The following is a 19,055-nucleotide window of genomic DNA, read 5'->3' on the forward strand; positions in this document are numbered from 1 at the left end:
CATACGCTGTGACAACAGTTCAGCAGACAAAATGTAACAAATCACAACTAAACTTTGTCCCCCTATCCAATTGAAAACTTATGCAATTTATATTGAATGCTGTTGCATATTTGTGCCATGAGACGAATTTCAAGTGTATTTTTAATTTTGCTTTAATGTAGACTTAATTATATACGTAATATAATTGTTTGTATATGAACTCGTATTTATAAGCGATAATTAGTTATTATTAAAATATGTATATTTTATGTAGTGCATAATAAATAATCGGACACGAAACAGGTTTTCATATTTTATTTATTCCTCACATACACACATTGATAATAACAATAACAGTGATTAAATATACATACATTTAATATAAGTACGTGGGTTTATTTTGCATTATTTTGTATTTATTTCGTTTCATTTTTTATTTTTTATTATAGTAAATGAAATTTCCTTTATCGTATGCCAATTGAATATACATAACGACATATATGTATGTATATAATTTTATACGCGTATTTACTATTTAAATAAATTGTATATAGGGAGCTATGAAATGTTTAACGCGTAATATTAGATAAGGAAAATCATACAAGGACACTGTGCAATGAGTTTTGTTCATTGATGTGGAAAGCCAATTGCATATGAGATTAATGTATGTAAATGTGTGAAAATGCAAGTTCAGTGATGTTCAGCATGACACTATTTGGAGAGTACAGTGCGCGTGAATGTGTGGGTGAGTGTGGTAGTGCAGAGGTGCTTTTACATGTGTCGTATTGTGAAAGTTTAGATGAGTTATGAAAGCTTAGGTGAAAGTTTGCAAAGAGAGCTCTCACAAAATGCATGCGTGAAACAATTTATGAAAAAAATTCGAGTAGTTGTTAGCGCTAGTAGAGAGTTTATAAGTAATGAGTGTGATAAATGTGCGTTGAAGTGAGATTGTATGCAAAACAAAAGCTCGCGCAAAAGCTGTAAACATATTAAACTTAAACATTTTGTACTTTTCAGTTACATTGGTGAAAATACGCTAGCTACAATTGCATAGCAGCGCTCGTTGCCACTTAAAGAGTTATATATTTTGTTTTGCAGCAGCTTTCGCAAACTTTTGCAGTACATTTTTGCTCTCACATGCGCTAATAAATCACAGTATTAAAAGTAGTTATGAAATGAGTGTAAAGTAACAAGAATAGTGTGAACCGAACAATGGAAACTTGTGTTGCCCACAACTGAGCGTTTGTAACGCAGCTGAGGGACACACGCTTTAATGTCTAAAGAAATATTGGCCGTAAAAACTGCTTATACCATCGTAGTTCGTCTCGAGCGGCGACAGTGTGAAGTCGAGGCGCAACGCCTCGCTATTCTCGTTGGTCACGTGCACCTGTTTCGGCTCACTGGGCTGATAGCTGCAGCAGCAAAAGCGATGGGGCACACAAAGCGTCGATAGAAAAGAGAGAAACGAAACATAAAAAGTAAGCATTAAAAGTTTTGCATAAAGTTATCATATTTTCGCCGACACACACACACACAAGCTCTGCTATTTTTCAAACATTCCAAACCACATACACCAACTTTTTCTTTGCTCTTCGTCCACCACTTACCCAAATGCCAATGCTTGCACATTGTATAAGCCGGGTGTGAGCAGACGCCAGTATTCGCCGCGTTTCGTGGTGCGTATCGGCTTATCCTCCAGCCCGGAGACCACAATGCTTGCATCAGTGATTGGATAACCACTAGCATCCGTAACCAGACCTTTAACGCCGACATGGGCCAGTTTCAGTAGCTGCAGTAAACTACGCTTGTTGCGCGCCCATTCGGCGGGCAGCGTGGCAGCAGTTGGAAATTTGCAACACGACAACTCAATGGTCAATTCGAAGCAGTTTGTGTAGGCGTAATTGAAATCTTGCATGCCACCGTTCAACTCATACCAGTGGGCGCCATTTGTTATGCCATCGGTGAAGGTGTCATTGCAGCTGTGACCCTGTCGCATGATCGGATGATTATTGGCATACGTGTGAGCCATTAGCTTAAATACGCGATCGTCCGGTGTGAGACTCTCTTCGCAGCATTCATGATGGGCGCTGATGATGCAAACAGACATACATATATATGTTTTTTTAGACCGAATTTCAGAGGAGATAAGAAACGTATGTGGCTGAGAAACACTCTCACAGAACTCGAACCAGTAAATAATATATAAGGCCAGTAAAAAACATATATTAAAAAAAAAATATATATAAAAAAGTATAAAAAAAAATTAAAAAAAAAAATTAAAAAATAAAAATATATAAAAAAATAATAACAAAAAAATAATTAGTACATAATCACAACATATGCATAAAAACACTATCACAAAACTCTAATCAGTAAAAAAAATATATATAGAAAAAAAATTTAAAAAAAAAAAAAACAAAAAATATATAAAACAAAATAAATAAAAATAATCATAAAGTAAATTTAATTAAAAAAATATATAATATATGAAAATATATAAAACAACGTAAAAGATGTAAAAAAATAAAGAAAAACATATAAAAAATATATATGTTTATATAAAAAGAAAATAAAAAAAATCATAAAAAAAATTTGTAAAAAATAGTTAGTCTAAAATCACAAAATAATCAAAAAGTAAATTAAATTCAAGAATTCATAAGAAATGTATCAGAAGTGAAGAAATGTGTCTGATGTTTTAATCTCTTTTGAACTCCAGTTACTAAAAACATAACCGCAAATATGCGCTGCTGATAAACACAAATATATTCCATATTTTTAAGAGCTTTAAGGGCTTATATGGCTGTAAGTATTTACTATCCCGCGAAATGTGCAATATATTTAAATACATATGTATATAAGTATGTATAACTAAAAACCCATCACCAGAAGCATTCGAGTTAAAGAGAATGTCCCATTTTCGGTGTGGCTTAAGCTTGCGGCTGGACTCACAAGCGCGTTCATATGTGTGTGCGCGCAATTACGAATATTTGTATACACACACTGCGGTTAACTCCAATTATCAGTACGTCGCAGTAATCCTTTCACTTTTCGCAATGTATCCTCCGTCAGACAATGACAATAAATGCATATAGTGAATATGTATAACCGTAGATGTTTGTATATATGTATTTTTGCGCATACGTAATATGTGCAGTTTAAACTGTTAACACATAAACCCGCTTGTGAACCCGTTTGCCCGCTTTCCGCTCACCGCCACATACCCACCCCACTCCTCAGCCACGGGCACTTACATTGAATTATCATACGGATAACTCGCCACAATTGCGCCGCCATGGAAATTGGCCGATAAGACAAACGGCTTGCTGAGCACCCAGTTAATGATGGCCGCCGTCTCCGGTTGACGTCGGTGCGAGCGCAATTGGGTGACTTGTTGATTTTCCAGGCGATCGGGAAAGTCGCGATTCAAATCGATGCCAGCTGCGTTGGTGCGACCAACATAATTCAGAAGTGATTCACAATTACCTTCCTGGAAATATAAGTGCCGCAATAAGATATAAATAACATACGTAACATATGCGCAGCAACAACAAAGATATCTGTTTTTGTTAAGTAATGAAATGACATACATAAGAGTAATCGATAATAGCTGAAAATAGAATCAAAAATATTCACATGGGAAAGTGCGAAATTGATAAGGCCAAGAGAGCAAAAAACGCGCATTACAACGCGATAAACAGCAACATACGTCAAACAAAACACACAGACATATTTACACCTATGTACATATATAAGTAAGTACGTTAAGCGGCTAAAACCATGATGTGGGTGTCGGTTACGCGCAGTTACCGACGACAGCTGTTTCATTATCTGTGTTGAGAGGGTGTTTTATTTATATTTGATTTATTTTACCAGTTTTTGCCATATGGCAACTTTATCCAACTACCGCATATACACACATATGGCATGGAGTGGATTTGGATATTAAATACCGACCGACTTAGACGACAAATGCACCAAAAAGTATCAACAAAAACAAAAATAATAATAATAATAAAATAATATTTTTTTTCACAAATGTTAAACGCCATGTGCTGTGGTGCCAGCTATTGTAAGAAGCCCAATCGCAGAGCTTGCGGTGTACTGCTTGTACTTGACCTTTCCAAGTACATTAGTGCTTGTTATTCAAAGCAATTGGTCGCTCAGGGGTTTTCAGCATAAATTGGCATGCAATGCAGGAAACCGCGGAATGCGAGCGCACAAATGGCTTGTGTAATGTGAGCGCAATACAATCACATGTATACATAATTTAGTTAGACGATTAAAATAATATAAAATAAACATATAAGATATATAAAAACTTATGTATAAATAATGCATATAAGTGGAAATTAAATAAAATTTAACTATTTTTTACAAAAATATAATAAAATAATTTTCAAAATAGAGAAAGAACGAAATGAAATAATAATAAAAGAATATAAATAAAATTATATATGTAAAATCATATTATTTCAAAAGTATTATTCTATAAATTAAATTTAATGAAATGCTATTATTTGTTTTTTGATTTTCTGTTTCAATAAAATATCGTTAGACGGTGGCAACATGAGAATTGATAATCTTTAAAGCTGATTGTGTCTGATCAATTAAACAAAAAAGAAAAAAGAATAAACGTCAGTTGTACCGAAGCTATATTTAATACCCTTCACAAATACGATCCTTAGAAGAATTAGATTCCGAACGTACAGTTTGTATGGCAGTTATATGCTATAGCTATCCCATTTGAACTATTTCTTCGGAGATTGCACTAATGCCTAAGGCAACAACTCATCTCAAATTTCGTGACGATATCCCGTCAGATGAAAAAGTTTTCCATTCAAGCACTGCCACCGATCATTCTGTTTGTATGACAGATATATGCTAATATGGTGCGATATCGGCGGTTCGGACAAATGAGCAGCTTCTTTGGGAGAAAAGAACGTATGCAAGGTTTCAGATCGATATCTCAAAAATAGCTTGCGTATATACAGACATATTGACGGACAGACAGACTGACATGGCTAAATCGACTCAGCTCAACTTGCTGATAATTTAGACATACTATGTATATTTTTATAGCATAAATCGTAGCAAAATGAATATACCCTCTTTTGGGCATAAAAAGCTGCTGTTGCATAACTGATTTTTTGTGAGCAGAATTTGAAATCATCACCACTTGCAAAATAAACCACTATCTCTTAATCTATGGAATATATATGTACATAGATATTTCTATATACATATGTATGTATGTATATATGTATGGATGTATTTAAGTGGCAACTTTGAAAAATTTGAAATTGTTAAAAATCACTCAACATATACTATAGTGTGTCGACACTTAATTGGCATTTAGTACACCAGACAGACTGTAAATATTGCAGCACTTTTGTACGCCGCGCATGCGAAAAGACAAGCATTAGTAAAAGAAAAAAAAACAACAACAAAATAATAGCCGAAAAGTGCGTACAATTGTGACATAAAAAGGCAAAAACAGGCGGCTAACAGTAAGTAGAAGTGGTAATAGTAAGCGCATGCTTACCTTTTTACAACACAAACAAAAAATATTTGTGTTTACATGTACATATGTATTTACGCAGCTAGAAAAATTAAAAAAAAAATGCAAGTGATTACTACCAAACTGTCGCGTATTGTTGGTGTGAATGGCTGTTGTCAAAATTTGTTGTTAAATATGTAAAGATGTAAATTTTAGCATTGTTTTGTAAAGCGTGCAGCTTGCATTATTATTGTTTAATTGTGGGTTTTGGTTTCTGTTTTTATTTATGATTTTTTATTTTAAATATTTTTCTAATATTTACATATTTTCGTTTCTAAAGTTTTTTATTCATATTTGGCTGGTGTAAAATAGTAATTATTCTCGCGTTATCATCAGTTTAAATAATTTGTATCAAACAATTTTATTTTTTATTATAATTTTTTTCGATAAATTCCAATGAAAGCGAACAAAAATATAAAAAATAAACAGAAGAGAATAAAAATAGATTAAGAATATAAATGAAAAATAATAAAATCACGAAATAAAACGAAAAAAATCGAAAATAACAGCACCATATACAACATAAACAATATTAATAAATTATTAAAAATAATAATATATTATTAAAAATAAAGAAAAACCAAAAAAAAACTTCGCATCAGAAATTACTATAACCATAAGGCCAATGAGCGATACAAATACGTGACATTTAATAAAAATGTCAGCAAATGCTTCATATACATGTATGCATATATTTGTACAATGTGTCTGCACATACATATTTAGAAACTTATTTAAGTTCAAGTAGTATAAACAAACTAGTTTATACAAATAACTATGCATGGGAATGAGTGCATATTTAAGCTGTACATTCAATACATGAAAAATAGATACATATATCCATTGAGAAAAGTACGAGTATCTACTGTATGTATGTATGGTAAGTATGTTCCTGCATATAAGCGTACTTCAACGCAAGAGGAAATACGTATATTTAATGCTTGTTAATAATAATAAAATCTTAAGCAATTATGCTCAAAAATACTTTATAAAAAGGCATTCATTCAAAAATTAACAATTGCGTTCTTACAAAGGAGTATATGGTTGAAGGTGTCGGTGGCGTATGAGTAACCTTAGAATGTGCAAACGCGTACAACATGGCGATTTTGTGTCTATGAGTGTGTGTATGTGTTATGTATGTGTAACAACGACATTTTTTGAATAAAGTTCATTGATTTGTGAATGCTGCTAATAATATTGTTATTTTTATTAATTTTAAAAGTGGCAGAGAGCGAATAAATACACAGATAAATGAAGAACAGACTTAATTTTGTATATTCAGGCAAACATAAAATTTTGAACGAAGTTTACGAAACGTTGCCTCAGCGAATGGAATGCGCGCAGAATGAGGATATTTATTTTGAATTTATTTTTTGCTGCAGCGAATTGGCGCACTCTGCTCTATTTACTTATGCATATTTATAGATGAAAAAAGCTGTTGTATGGAATGTTGTTTTAACAACAACAACAAAAAATATAAAGCAACACTATCAACGGACGCTAAAACCCAAATATAAATTATAATGAGCGCAAAGCAGTAAATAATGGAACAAGCGATATGTTTGTAAAAGCGACAACAATAACAACAACAACAACAGTAAAAAATTGCACTGTCAGAGTTGTCTTTGAAGGCGAGTAGAAGAACGAAGGCGAACCGTTAAAACTTAATCGCTTTATATAAACACGCACACACCAAGACTTACACAAACAACAACTCAAAGTACAAAAGTTGCCATCGCAGTCGCAGTCGGCGTCGTGTTATTGCAATGTTGCATTCAGGCGGCGGCGATGAGAAAAAAAGCATCAGCAGTTGCAGCAATAAAATGAAGCTGCTTGTTATGCTCTTATTTCGCATGAATTTAGAGCAATAACAACAAAGAAAAAAGCAGCAGCAACTGCAGCAATAACAACGGCATAAACGTTAGAAGTGAAAAAAAAATTAAAATGGTTGTGTTATGCACAAATGTACATACTTATATACCAAATCATTGCGACATTTATATTTGCAAAAAAAAATATATGTATAAAAAAAGATTATATAAAAATATAAAATATACAAAGAAGTATTAAATAAAAATAAAAATATAGTAAATAAAAAAATATTTATAATGAGCACTGAATTCGTGGAAAAAGGCTAACACGCGAATTGCTTGTTCATGATTTTTTTTTTTAATTTTGCACTTTTTTGTTTTGTTTCATTTTTGCAACGTGAGAACGCGGCTGCAGCGTGATGCGCTGTGATAACGAAATTTGATATAAACTCATAAAAAAATGCATTTCATTACTTTAGGAGACATAGTTGCAGCAGCGCAGATAAATAGTTGAAAATAAAAATCGTAGCAAAAAAATAAAAAAAACTTTATGTTACTTTGTTCCAATATAACAAAAACTAGTTTATGGAGTTCGATTTTGTTATTATTATTTTTTTATTAAATTATAAAACTTAATTTAGTTATTTTATATATATTTTTTTTTAATTAAGATAAATTTTTTATCAATTAAAATTTGTTAATTTTATTTTATTCAATTATAGAAAACTATTTTTTTGTTATTTTCATATATTTTTTAAATTACAATCTTAAAATACATATGTACATACATATGTACATGGTAGTCGAATAAGTATTTTCGTATTTCCAATAAATGTCATTGCAGTCGTATATCTCCAGTGCTACCAATCACATTGTGTCATACCATTTATGATATATTTGTTTATTTATTTATTACTACAAACATGAAAAAAATAAGTTGAAGTTTGATTAGAAATACGAAAAGACTTTTTCGACTACCCAATATATACATAATATTATTATAAATAATACATATATAAAAAAATTATATATTTTTATTCCACGGAAATAGAAATCTTCTGAAGACAAATAAAATGCTAAAAATCACAATGCGCCATAGAGTACATACATATACATATGTATGCTAATTTTATATAAAGAACTTTGAGTGTATAGTGTAAAAATCCAGTGGACAATATAAAAAGTATACTTTAGAACACTGTAAACTATAATAAAAATGCAAATGTCGAAGAAATGCAAATTTTAGCAAATAAATTGTACAAAATAAACACCCATCAGCCCACAAACAGCACTCCTAACACTCTAGACACCCACGAGTTGAACGAATTATGAACAGTAAACAGGTGAAAACGTGGCATTAGGTGTACTGACGCACACGGAGAGCCAACAAATTCGCACATAGATATAAAAACATCATAAATAACTGTTTGTTTGTATGATTATGCAAGTTTTTCATGTTTACATATGACAATACAAACCAACATGCCTGCTGATAGAGCAACAACAACGACGAATAATAATTCATTGAACTGCTGATGGGAATTGTTATATAATTAACGTTGACAATAACTTCAATTATTATAAAAAAAATCGTGATAACAATAAAAAAATAGCTTTGTGACAGAAGTGTCAGCGAGAATATGGAAAAGCAACAGAAAAGCAGAAAAGAATAGTTAATGGGAAAATTGTACATATGTATGTACATAATAGAAGCAAAAACTGATTTTTCTAATATGTTTCAATTGTGCATTTCTACTCAAATCGTTTTTTTCTGCACTAAAAATTAAATAAACATATTTTCTATTTTTCTTTCAAATGAAAATATCAGCGCGTTCTCATTCGTCACACAACAGCGCCTACGTTGAATGGTAGTTATTTTGTTGTTGTTTATTTTGTATTTTTAGTAACTAACGTGCACAAGCCATTTTCTGTTGTCGAAATTGTGCGGTCGTCTATCTGAGTATATAATATAATATTATATGTTTGTAAGTATGACTGGGCACAGAACTCCACTGTTGGCCTATATCGATTTTCCCCAAAATGACTTGCCAACTATGTACATACATACATACATATCAGCGTTCTGATGAGATATGTATTCAGCAAGCACAAGCTTGAAAAGTGTGTATATTCGCTCAGAGCGGGCTAAAAAATGCACAATGTTTGAAAAACATGCAGATATGTGTTGATTCTGCAGTGGAAAATATTTAGAAACATGCATACGCATACACTATAGCTGAGCCGCTGGCAAACAGGTGTTAGAATGGCGTCGGGACATCAAATCACTAATACATAACCATATGTAAGCACAACCATACTAATATAAGCATGTATGTATATATAATATAAGTATATATATGTGTATTGCATCGAAAAGTTCGCTACCCTAAGGATTTTCGCGTTGTTTAGCAGAGTATACATACAAAAATTAAGTCAACGCCGCATTGCTGGCACTTTCTGAGCGAATTTGTTGAAGCTAAAGTTTGCATTTGGCAGTTTTAAGACACATAACAGGCATTTTGAAAAAAAGAAACTTAAGCTCTAGAAAAGACTTCTAGAAAAATGAGAAAACTCGAACTTTAGAAAAGCCTTTAGATTACAAATAAGTCGTTAGTTGTATGAAGAACCGCATACTTGACAATATTAGACGTTTTGAAGACATCACAGTAGTAGTTCTTCTATAAGGCTGACTATTGTTGGCAAGAAGCTGTTCCGTACGGGTTTTCACAATTGGGACTTACGAATTGGACAGTTTGAAAGTGTGTTCTCCTTCATAACTAATAGTACCACGAGATTCTCTATAGACTCTAGAACTGTTGAATTGGCAATAAAAGTAAAATTGCATAGAAATTGCCTTCCATAACTCCAAGTATTTTTGTGGATTGTTGATCTGAATAAGGGACGTTCAACTGTGTTTTGACTTTGAAAACTCATAAATCAAATAGAAAACAAAGGTAAGCAAATTGCGCTACTACTTTTAGCTTTTTAGCTAATTCAGTTGTTTTTCTACATGAAGCACAAAGTGTTAATGAGTTAAGAAAATTGTTCTTCCGTAAATCACAGACCTATCTCGAAAACAACAACAAAATCACTTAAAAGCTAATATTAATCTACTGGCACAATCGTAAATCAACAGGTATTCAAACAAAGTAGAGCCGCAGCACTCAAAGTAGAGCAATTAGGATGTTCCAGTGAGAAGTGTTAAATAGTAAAATAAATATATCAGAATACCTAAGTCAACACAGCTTTAGAAATATCGGTGGTTTCACTTTTTTAAAGCAAGAGAAATTCAAGAATTCACGACTTATTTATAGTTTTAAAATGAGGTTTAGCGGTAAAAAGAATATATATTCTATTTTTAGGTCAGGTGTCATTCGAAAATCACAATTCTTAGAAAACATTCACATTTGGTAATACAATTTAAGGTTGTGTTTGCTTCTGTAGCGACAGAAAACATCTCTGAAGCAATGCGGAGGAGTACTGCCGAGCTGACAGTTAAAAAAAACTTGAGCTTGGCCGGTTTCGTTCTGGTTACTTAGACCTGACTGTCGTGGAAAAGGATAAAATTTAAGGTATTCTTCATTGGAGAAGCGTTTGTGATCTGCTATAAATATAAATAATATATTTTCATACTTTTTTTAGTTTCTCATTCACAATTTACATATATTTTTGAAGTTATAAATCTTTGCTTTGATTATAATTATTAATTTATTGCAAATGTTGTCTTTTTATAGCTTTGATTGTCATTTTTATTTCTTATACAGAAATTTGAATATTTATTATTTTTTAATATCACACTATTATTGCTTGAAAATATTATTTTATAATTAATTTTTATTATTATTACTATTATTTCACACTTTTATTATTTTATCACTATAAATTCTTAAGATTTCCATTTTTAATTTTAAATTCTATGAAATTTATTTCTCTTCCGACTTTAAAATACTCCGCTATAACTTCGTTTTTAGCACCGTTATTTTCATAATTGTCAACCGTCATTTTTGCAATTCGCCTTTTGATTTAATGTGCTGTTTCAAGGCACATTGAAGCAAGTACTGTTACTGCAACAAAAACTACCAATTAGTATATTAAACTTGGGAGTTATGCGAGCAACGTGTTTGGAAATTAAATAACTTGTCCGCGGAGCTGCACTCGAAATAAATAAGTTTTCTATAAAAGAAATCATAAAACTAAACAACGTTTTAAATAACACTTTATAGTCCATGCACAGCGTCGCCATTGACAAAATAAATCAGCGAATAACGCTTACAGATGCAACGCTGCATTTTAAATACTACACCCATACACACGCACATAAAGCAAAATGTGTCTTTCTAAAGGCAATTTTAGCATTTTCGCACCTTCCGCACTTTTCAAGTGGATTTTTTTGTTGATTTTTCTATATAAAATTTAAATATCCTAAACTTTTACTTTTCTGTACTTCACCACACTTCACTCTTATTCACCTGCGATCGCTCGTAGCCATCTGGATTCATTGTCGGCATCAGATATATGTCGGTGGTGTTGACCAGGTTCGCCACCTCCAAGTTCGTCTCATAGTTGTACAGCAGATATTGGGCCAAATAGATAAGCAGCTGGCGACCAATTGTCTCATCGCCATGCATGTTGCCAATGTATTTGACCATGGGCGTGAGCGGTGTGCGTGGTTGCTGCACGTTCTTGCCGATCTGCAAGACCACCAAATTGCGGCCCTCCAGCGAACGGCCGATGGTCTCGACACGCGCATTCTCCGGGAATGTCTTGGCGAAACGTGCAAACATGTCCTCGATTTCGCCCTGCGACTGATAATAGGGCGATTGCAGGAAGGACTCGTCATCCTTAATGACAAACGCTTGCGTTAAGGTGGCACACAGCAGCAAAGCTAATGTGAAGGCGAGGAACAGCTGTGGCTGTGGCTGGTGCTGCTGATGGCGACAGCGTGTGAACATCTTGACGTGAAATTGACAAGTGATGAGCGTTAGTTAAGTAGCTAGCTGGTGGCAGCTAGTGGCGTCTGTGCGATTTTTTTGTCTTTTATACCAAATTCGTTATTACTGTCGCAGCGAGACGCAAGGTTGCACTGCTAGGGCTTTTCGGGCACGATGTGCCTTTCAGCGTTTCGTCGCTCTACGACGCAAGCTGGAACGCGTAGGCGTCTAATGCCAAGCGCGTGTGGGAGTTGTGTTGTGTGCGGTGCAAATGGCTCTCCCTTAAGTGTGAGGATGTGTCTATTTTTAGTTGCTGCCAGCGCCTGTTGGTATGCGTATGGTATTCTGCGTTGTATTTCAATCGCTAGGCAGGACAATTTCTTTGCTTGCGCACAACCTTTTACTGAAATTCGTTTCGTACGTGCAATTTTTAATATTATTTCAGACCCTCTTACCGTCTCTACCGTTTCCAACAAGCAGCATTTGTTATCAGCAAAGTGAAAATTTTTCGCACGACTTAACTTTTGTGCCGCGTTTGGCGTGAGAGCGTTCGCTTTGAGCTGAAATTTCTGCTGTAGTGGTGTTTCTCAGCCTGCAATACAGATCTTTTCAACTGCAGCCTTCAGCTTGCTTGCAACTATGTAATTTTCATTTCCCAATTGTGCGACGTTACAGTTTTTCCTTTTCCAGTACTGCTGCACGATTTCCACTCGGTTACAATATTATTATTATTTTTTTCTTTGTTTATCAACCACCAACCAGCTGCTGTAGTCTTCGGCGGGGGAAAGAGCAACCAATTTTTTAGCGTCAACAAGCGTTTATTTGTTATATCACTGCATAGCTCGCCGCTCGTTTTGCACAAACTGAATGAAAACCAATGACTCGCTGCTGATTTATGCCGTAAATCGTGTGAACTACTTGTCGGCGTCACCGACACAACTCAGCGGCGGCGGCAAAAGTCAACATCTTACAAATAGCGCTTCGTCAAATGACAGTGAGAGGGTGTCAGTGAGTGAGCGTGCGCTCTTCGTGTGAAATTTACCTAACCGGAGGTTTAAAAGCAGCTTTGCTCACTCCGCCGGTGCACTCTATGGCTGCAGAGTCTGTCAAGCACTACACATAATAAACGCTTGGAGGCAAGGAAGAATGAAGTTGTGAGAGAATCAATGAGTCGGAATGCAGTTAGCTTTTCATCGGCACAAGTCAACTTTTAAACGAATCTACGAACTTATCACATGATTATGTACTATACATATATGTATTCTTGCCACTAAGTGCTCAGCCATAGCACATAAAATATTATTATTGTCAGCGCGTAATAATGAGATATTTTATTTATTATGGTTTTGCTGAGTTTAATGACGTCACGAATGTGGTTTGACGTAGTCGCTCAACGCTCTCCTCACACTCAGTTTTATTTGGTGTACTCTGGACAACGCTTTCACTCTCCCCGAACAAAAATTCTCAATATCTTCTACCCCCTCACACAAAAAACTCTCTGTTTACTTCGTTAACTTGCATAAACAAATATGTACCTATAACTGTTATTATCGAGGTGTCACTCTTCTTTGGTGTAGATTATTTTATACTTTTTAGTATATTTTACTAGATTATAACTTGTTCGATTACTGGATATAGATCCTTAGCAGTGTATTGTAAACGAAACGATATTATATTGCTGATTTCAGAAATTATAAAATATTAAATGACAATTTTTTGTATTCCGAAACCTTGTAATAGAATATAGCTTTTCAATTTGTAAAGGCTAACAAAATGTAGAACTCTAATCTTCATTATTTTCGATAGAGTATACGAAGATATTAAAAGCACTTAATTTTAAAAGTTACTTGCTTCGGATTATGAAACTTTTTAGCGTTAGAGCAACTTATAATCACAGAAATGAAAGCACAGTAAGTACAAACAAGTTTTATACTAAGCCAAATTCACATAATTGCTCACGATCCCCTCAAAGCTTTTAGAACTTGTAAAAAGCTTAAAATTGCATGTGAAAATAACAATAAATTTATTGAAGAAATTATGCGAATTTTAATAGAAGACTACAAAATAAACTTGAAATTTGCTTAAAGCTGTCAATGAATGCTGAGGGGAGCTTTCCTAAAAAATAAGACAAAAAAAAATATTAAAAATTTAATTTCAAGATACATATCTATGCACACAGATTCGCCCGCTTCCGTTCTGGAAATTTCGATGTGAAAGATGTACCTCACTGTAGTAAAATGAAATCGAACCATTTCTGAGGCGAATGGTAACAAGATTCGAAAAGTGGATCAAATACTACAATATTGTGCGGAAAAATCATGGTCCAACCGTGTTGAAGCTCAACAAATGGTCACAAAGCCAGGCTTGACGCCTCGAAAGGTCATGCTGAGGGTTTGGTGGGATTGGAAAGGAATCGTCCTGTCAACAACTGATGAAATTGAAGAAATCTATCGAAAAAACCGCCAGAACTGATCAATAGAAATGGCTTCATTGCAAATATAAAAAAAAATAAATTGAAGTTTGATTAGAAATGCGAAAAGACTTTTTCGACTACCCAATATTATACAGAACTTTTTATTAAGACACAAAAAAGAAATAATCTTCATTTAAAAAAACTCTGAGTTCATAAAATATTTATAAAGAGATTATAATTGCCCCGTAAACACCAAGCTGTCACCAAAAACTATATTAATATTACTTGAGGAGGCATGGTTTTTTGCCTTAGCTTATCTTTACGATTTGCAATCATTCGATAAGCTAATGAGCTGATAAATAAATACTGGAATAGTGCTCAAAAAATACCAATTTTATTTCCATCGTCGTTTATAAATAAATACAATTAGATGTAGGTATGTATGTATATGAGTACATTTTCTTATTCATTTGTTGAATCAACTAATTCAGATTATAAAGTATGATTTCACAAAGTTTAAGTGGCAATAGTACTTATCAAACAACTCAGGCCGATAAGGGCAATAGAGTAGAGAGAAAATAGTTAATTTCAACAAACTTCACTATAAACCGAGTACCAAAGCTGAGCTTTAAGTCTGTGGTGAAATAGAGAAATCGGGAGCAAACAAATTGAACGTTGAGAGAGTAGAGAAACTACGTCGAAGACTCACTCACTCAAAACGAGAACTTAAAGAGAATGCCTATGTGAAAACTCACTCGAGAGCAAACACTTCCCGGCAATAGCAGCAATGACGTCGCCGGTAAATTGGATAAAATATGATATGAGAGGATTCAGGGTGTATTTGTGCTTGAGCTTTTTATAATACCTAGTACTTTGGGCCACGTTAAGCGCGCGTGTAAACAAACCATTAACTAAGTTTAGTTTTAGCAGTATACAAATACAAATTTATATACAATATGTACATACATATGTATGTAAATAAATTGCGTTTATTTGAGCGCCGCAAAAGCACTTAAGCTTGTGAAAGGATTAGCGGTTATGCTGATGGAATTAAGCTAAGCATTAGCGATTTAGCACTCGTACGGACATGCGATGTACGATTTGCAATGAAAAAGTTTGTACAAAATCAGACACAAACAGGTGTTGTGGCTGTGACTTTCAGAAATTACCTGTCAATCAAAGCTACACAGCTGATTGGAGATTGCGAAACGAACTGTGCTAGAAATTCGTTGAAATTTTTTTAGGTTATTAGAACACGTGTATGTGCAAGTACACTTCCTATACGAATAACTGAAATATCGACCAGTAAAACGAGTTTGAGCCAAATAAACATACATACAAAGATATGGACACAGCTGTAATGAGTAAATGTGAAAAAGTAAAATAGTGCACATTCGTGTATACAGCTACAATTGGCCAATAATATGGTAGCCTTGTGATACGTTGAGTGAAAATAAAAACAATAATAATGCAAAAAACGAATGTAAAAGAATGACACATTATCCAAATTAGAGCTAGATTTCCCGTTTGAGTCAAATGACGTGGCTTCAAGTGGCAAAATAGACAGGCTGTCTACTACTCTACCAGCCGGTCGGGCACTCGATCGTTTTGTTGGCCACATTATGCTCTGCAGACAGACTGGACTGGGCTGGGCAGCGCTTGTTTGGCTGTTGTCAGTCACATAAGCATATTTGCACTCGTGATCGTGCCACATTTGTTGGCTCATGATCGGCTTGTGACGTTGCACGATCTGTGCCAACTCAAGGCAGCTTCGCTCAAGCGTTTGAAACTTGCTTAATTAAGGCATTGAAAGAAGTGTGTGTTGTAGAAATGAGGGGATAGATAGAAAATAAAATTAGGACTATCAAATTATTGAAAATTTCAAACGTATGCGCAAATGAAATACTAGGTCCATAAGTGGGGATGTAATTTTACACTTGATAAAATAGTTTTGTTGTGAAGATATTGTGTTTAAAACTAAAAGCCATAAGAAAATTGTTTTCATACAAAGAAAATGTATTTGTATGCGCGAATAGCAAATAAAAATCGAATTTCTCATAAGACCTTCTTACATACATACTTGTACATTACTATACAGTATTTGCATGACCTTTTCTTTGATTGTGACGCGCGACAAGTTTAAAAGTAGCATGAGGCTACTTATAGCCACATACGCACAGTACTAATATGTACATATGTACGTATTGATATCCTTTCTACAAAAGTCAGCGACGCCAATATAAATCTGCTCTCAATGACATGCGAATAAATTTATGAATGAACCAGCCAATAGTAAATATTTCTATTTACAAAGCGACAAAAGCTCGCGGTAAATAATGAAGTGAAAGGACACAAGAATATGTGCCTGAGTGCTTTATTTACGTCAGCAAGTATTTATAGGTAACCGCCGACAATATTTATTACAAAGAAATGCGTAAAAGTGACTATGGTTTGAAGCTAGTACAATACATGTCTATTTACGTACAGTTATTATACCCTGAACAGGATATATTAAGTTTGCCACAGGAGGAAAACCCTATAAATATACATACATACATATGTACATATAAAATATGAACAAGTGATCCGCGTAACGAGCTCAGTCGAATTCTGTCTGCCGGTAAGTAACGCAGTTTCTGGGGCAGTAACTTGAAATTTCACACTCGTCGATTCCAAAGCTGCTTATTTGTCAGAATTGCCGTATCTGATCGGATTACTACCGCCAATAGCTGTCTTACAAACTACCGACGCAAATAAATTTCTTGTATGGAAACTTTTTTATTTAATAAAATTTCTTGACGAAAGTTGACATACATAGGTTATTGTTCAGATCGAACCACTTTAGCATATAGCTGCCATACAAACTGACGGGTCAAAATCAAGTAAACGGTTATTTTACAGGATACTAGTACTAATTTTCTTCGGCCACGACTGGACTTCTTTCGCGCACCGACCGGATTCGGTAGAGGGCGTTCCTAGCTAAGGAACGAGCGGCTAGTCAGTTGTCTCCGAGTATCTGGAGGGCAGGACAAACATTTTCGCGCGACGTATTTCTGAGAGTGGTGCAAGCCAAAAATGCAGCGTTCGTTAGAGCAGAGGTACACGATTAAATTCTGTGTGAAACTCGGTAAATATGCGACAAGAAGTGGTAAGTTTCTGTGGCATCAGGCCCTTTTGGAGGGCCGGGAAGGGATCGCAGATGAAAACCCCGACAATATGACTCGTGTACGCAAAGTTTTAAGCTAAGACCATGAATTTTTTCCTTCTAGACAAACCGTCAACACCAAATTTTAAGAGGAAGTCGTCAAGAAACTCAAACGAAGGGTCACGAGGTCCGACAAGACATCGCTGCTGATTGGAAGTTACACCACCAACGCCCCGGTTACACCGCCTTTCCTGTGAACAGCTACCTAACCAAGGCCGGCATCCCAACCCTTTCGCAGCCGACCTATAGCCAAGATGTTAAATTTTTTCAACACCTACAGACGTTAGTTATTCAAATACAAATATGTAATGAAACACTTATAAGGTAAATAAACTTATCTTCTAAAACTGGTGATTAATTGTGAACTTAGTCATAAAAGTGCGGATGTTAAACCGGAATCAAAAAAAAAATCGGCATGATTCAGCGTATGCAATCGACTTTTCAACAACTCGCGGGGTGTGCAATGTACACATCTTTAACATATTACGGTAGTTTTAATTCAATTTTTAACAGCTATTTCCATGACAAGTGCACAAGAAAGAGATATTAAATAGAGAGTTCTATCATTCTTGCTGGTACATATTGAAAGACTGCTGTTTTCTGGCTAATTTTATTATACACAATAGAATAAAACATATACATATGTATTTATTAATTGTACTGTGAAGAAAAGCGAAAAACCGGTTTAATGTGGCCGTCTGGTAAGACATTATTACTGCGCGAGTAAGTGAGCGTTGGCGGAAAAGAATATAGTGTGAGACAAGCCTTTTAATAGCGGCACGTCATTGTTAGCCAAGTTTATCGATAATGGCATGATGATTACAGGTTCTGAAAGTCTCTAAACTAACGCATGTACATACTTTAATTTCTCTTTCAAAAGAAAAATTCATTTTCGAAAACTCGCACAATTCGACACATTTACGCCAGAAGTGATTGTATTGCAGCAAAATTACAACCGAAATTGCTTTAGCATGACTCAAATGCTACTCAGTAAAATACAATAGGGGGCTTTTTTAAATGCAGATAGCTGAGAAAGTGAAAGGTAGTGCTTATGAAAAAAAACAAAGCAATATGAAAAAAGGAATTATGAAAATATCACGCAAATTATTCGAAATATTAAAATGTTATGAAGAAAGTACATAAACGACAAAAACACGGA

At 34.3% G+C, this 19,055-nt stretch overlaps 1 protein-coding gene across 3 annotated transcripts in view; it reads right to left on the bottom strand.

Annotated features, from left to right (window-relative positions):
• Positions 1–19,055, bottom strand: part of LOC105226175 (carboxypeptidase D) — a 30,935-nt gene that overhangs the window by 8,119 nt on the left and 3,761 nt on the right. The window contains exons 1-4 of one of the 3 annotated variants that reach the window (XM_011204990.4): positions 11,817–13,252; positions 3,231–3,466; positions 1,587–2,066; positions 1,291–1,391 (exon numbers count right to left, since the gene is read on the bottom strand). In XM_011204990.4, the coding sequence (XP_011203292.2) occupies positions 1,291–1,391; positions 1,587–2,066; positions 3,231–3,466; positions 11,817–12,299 (1,300 nt within the window). In that variant the 5' untranslated portion in view covers positions 12,300–13,252. Of the gene's footprint in view, positions 1–279; positions 1,392–1,586; positions 2,067–3,230; positions 3,467–11,816; positions 13,253–19,055 lie in introns of those variants that run through there. The other 2 variants (XM_011204989.4, XM_029550143.2) reach the window with 2 other exon arrangements.

Source organism: Bactrocera dorsalis, chromosome 4 (assembly GCF_023373825.1).
Source record: "Bactrocera dorsalis isolate Fly_Bdor chromosome 4, ASM2337382v1, whole genome shotgun sequence".
Lineage (NCBI taxonomy): Eukaryota > Metazoa > Arthropoda > Insecta > Diptera > Tephritidae > Bactrocera > Bactrocera dorsalis.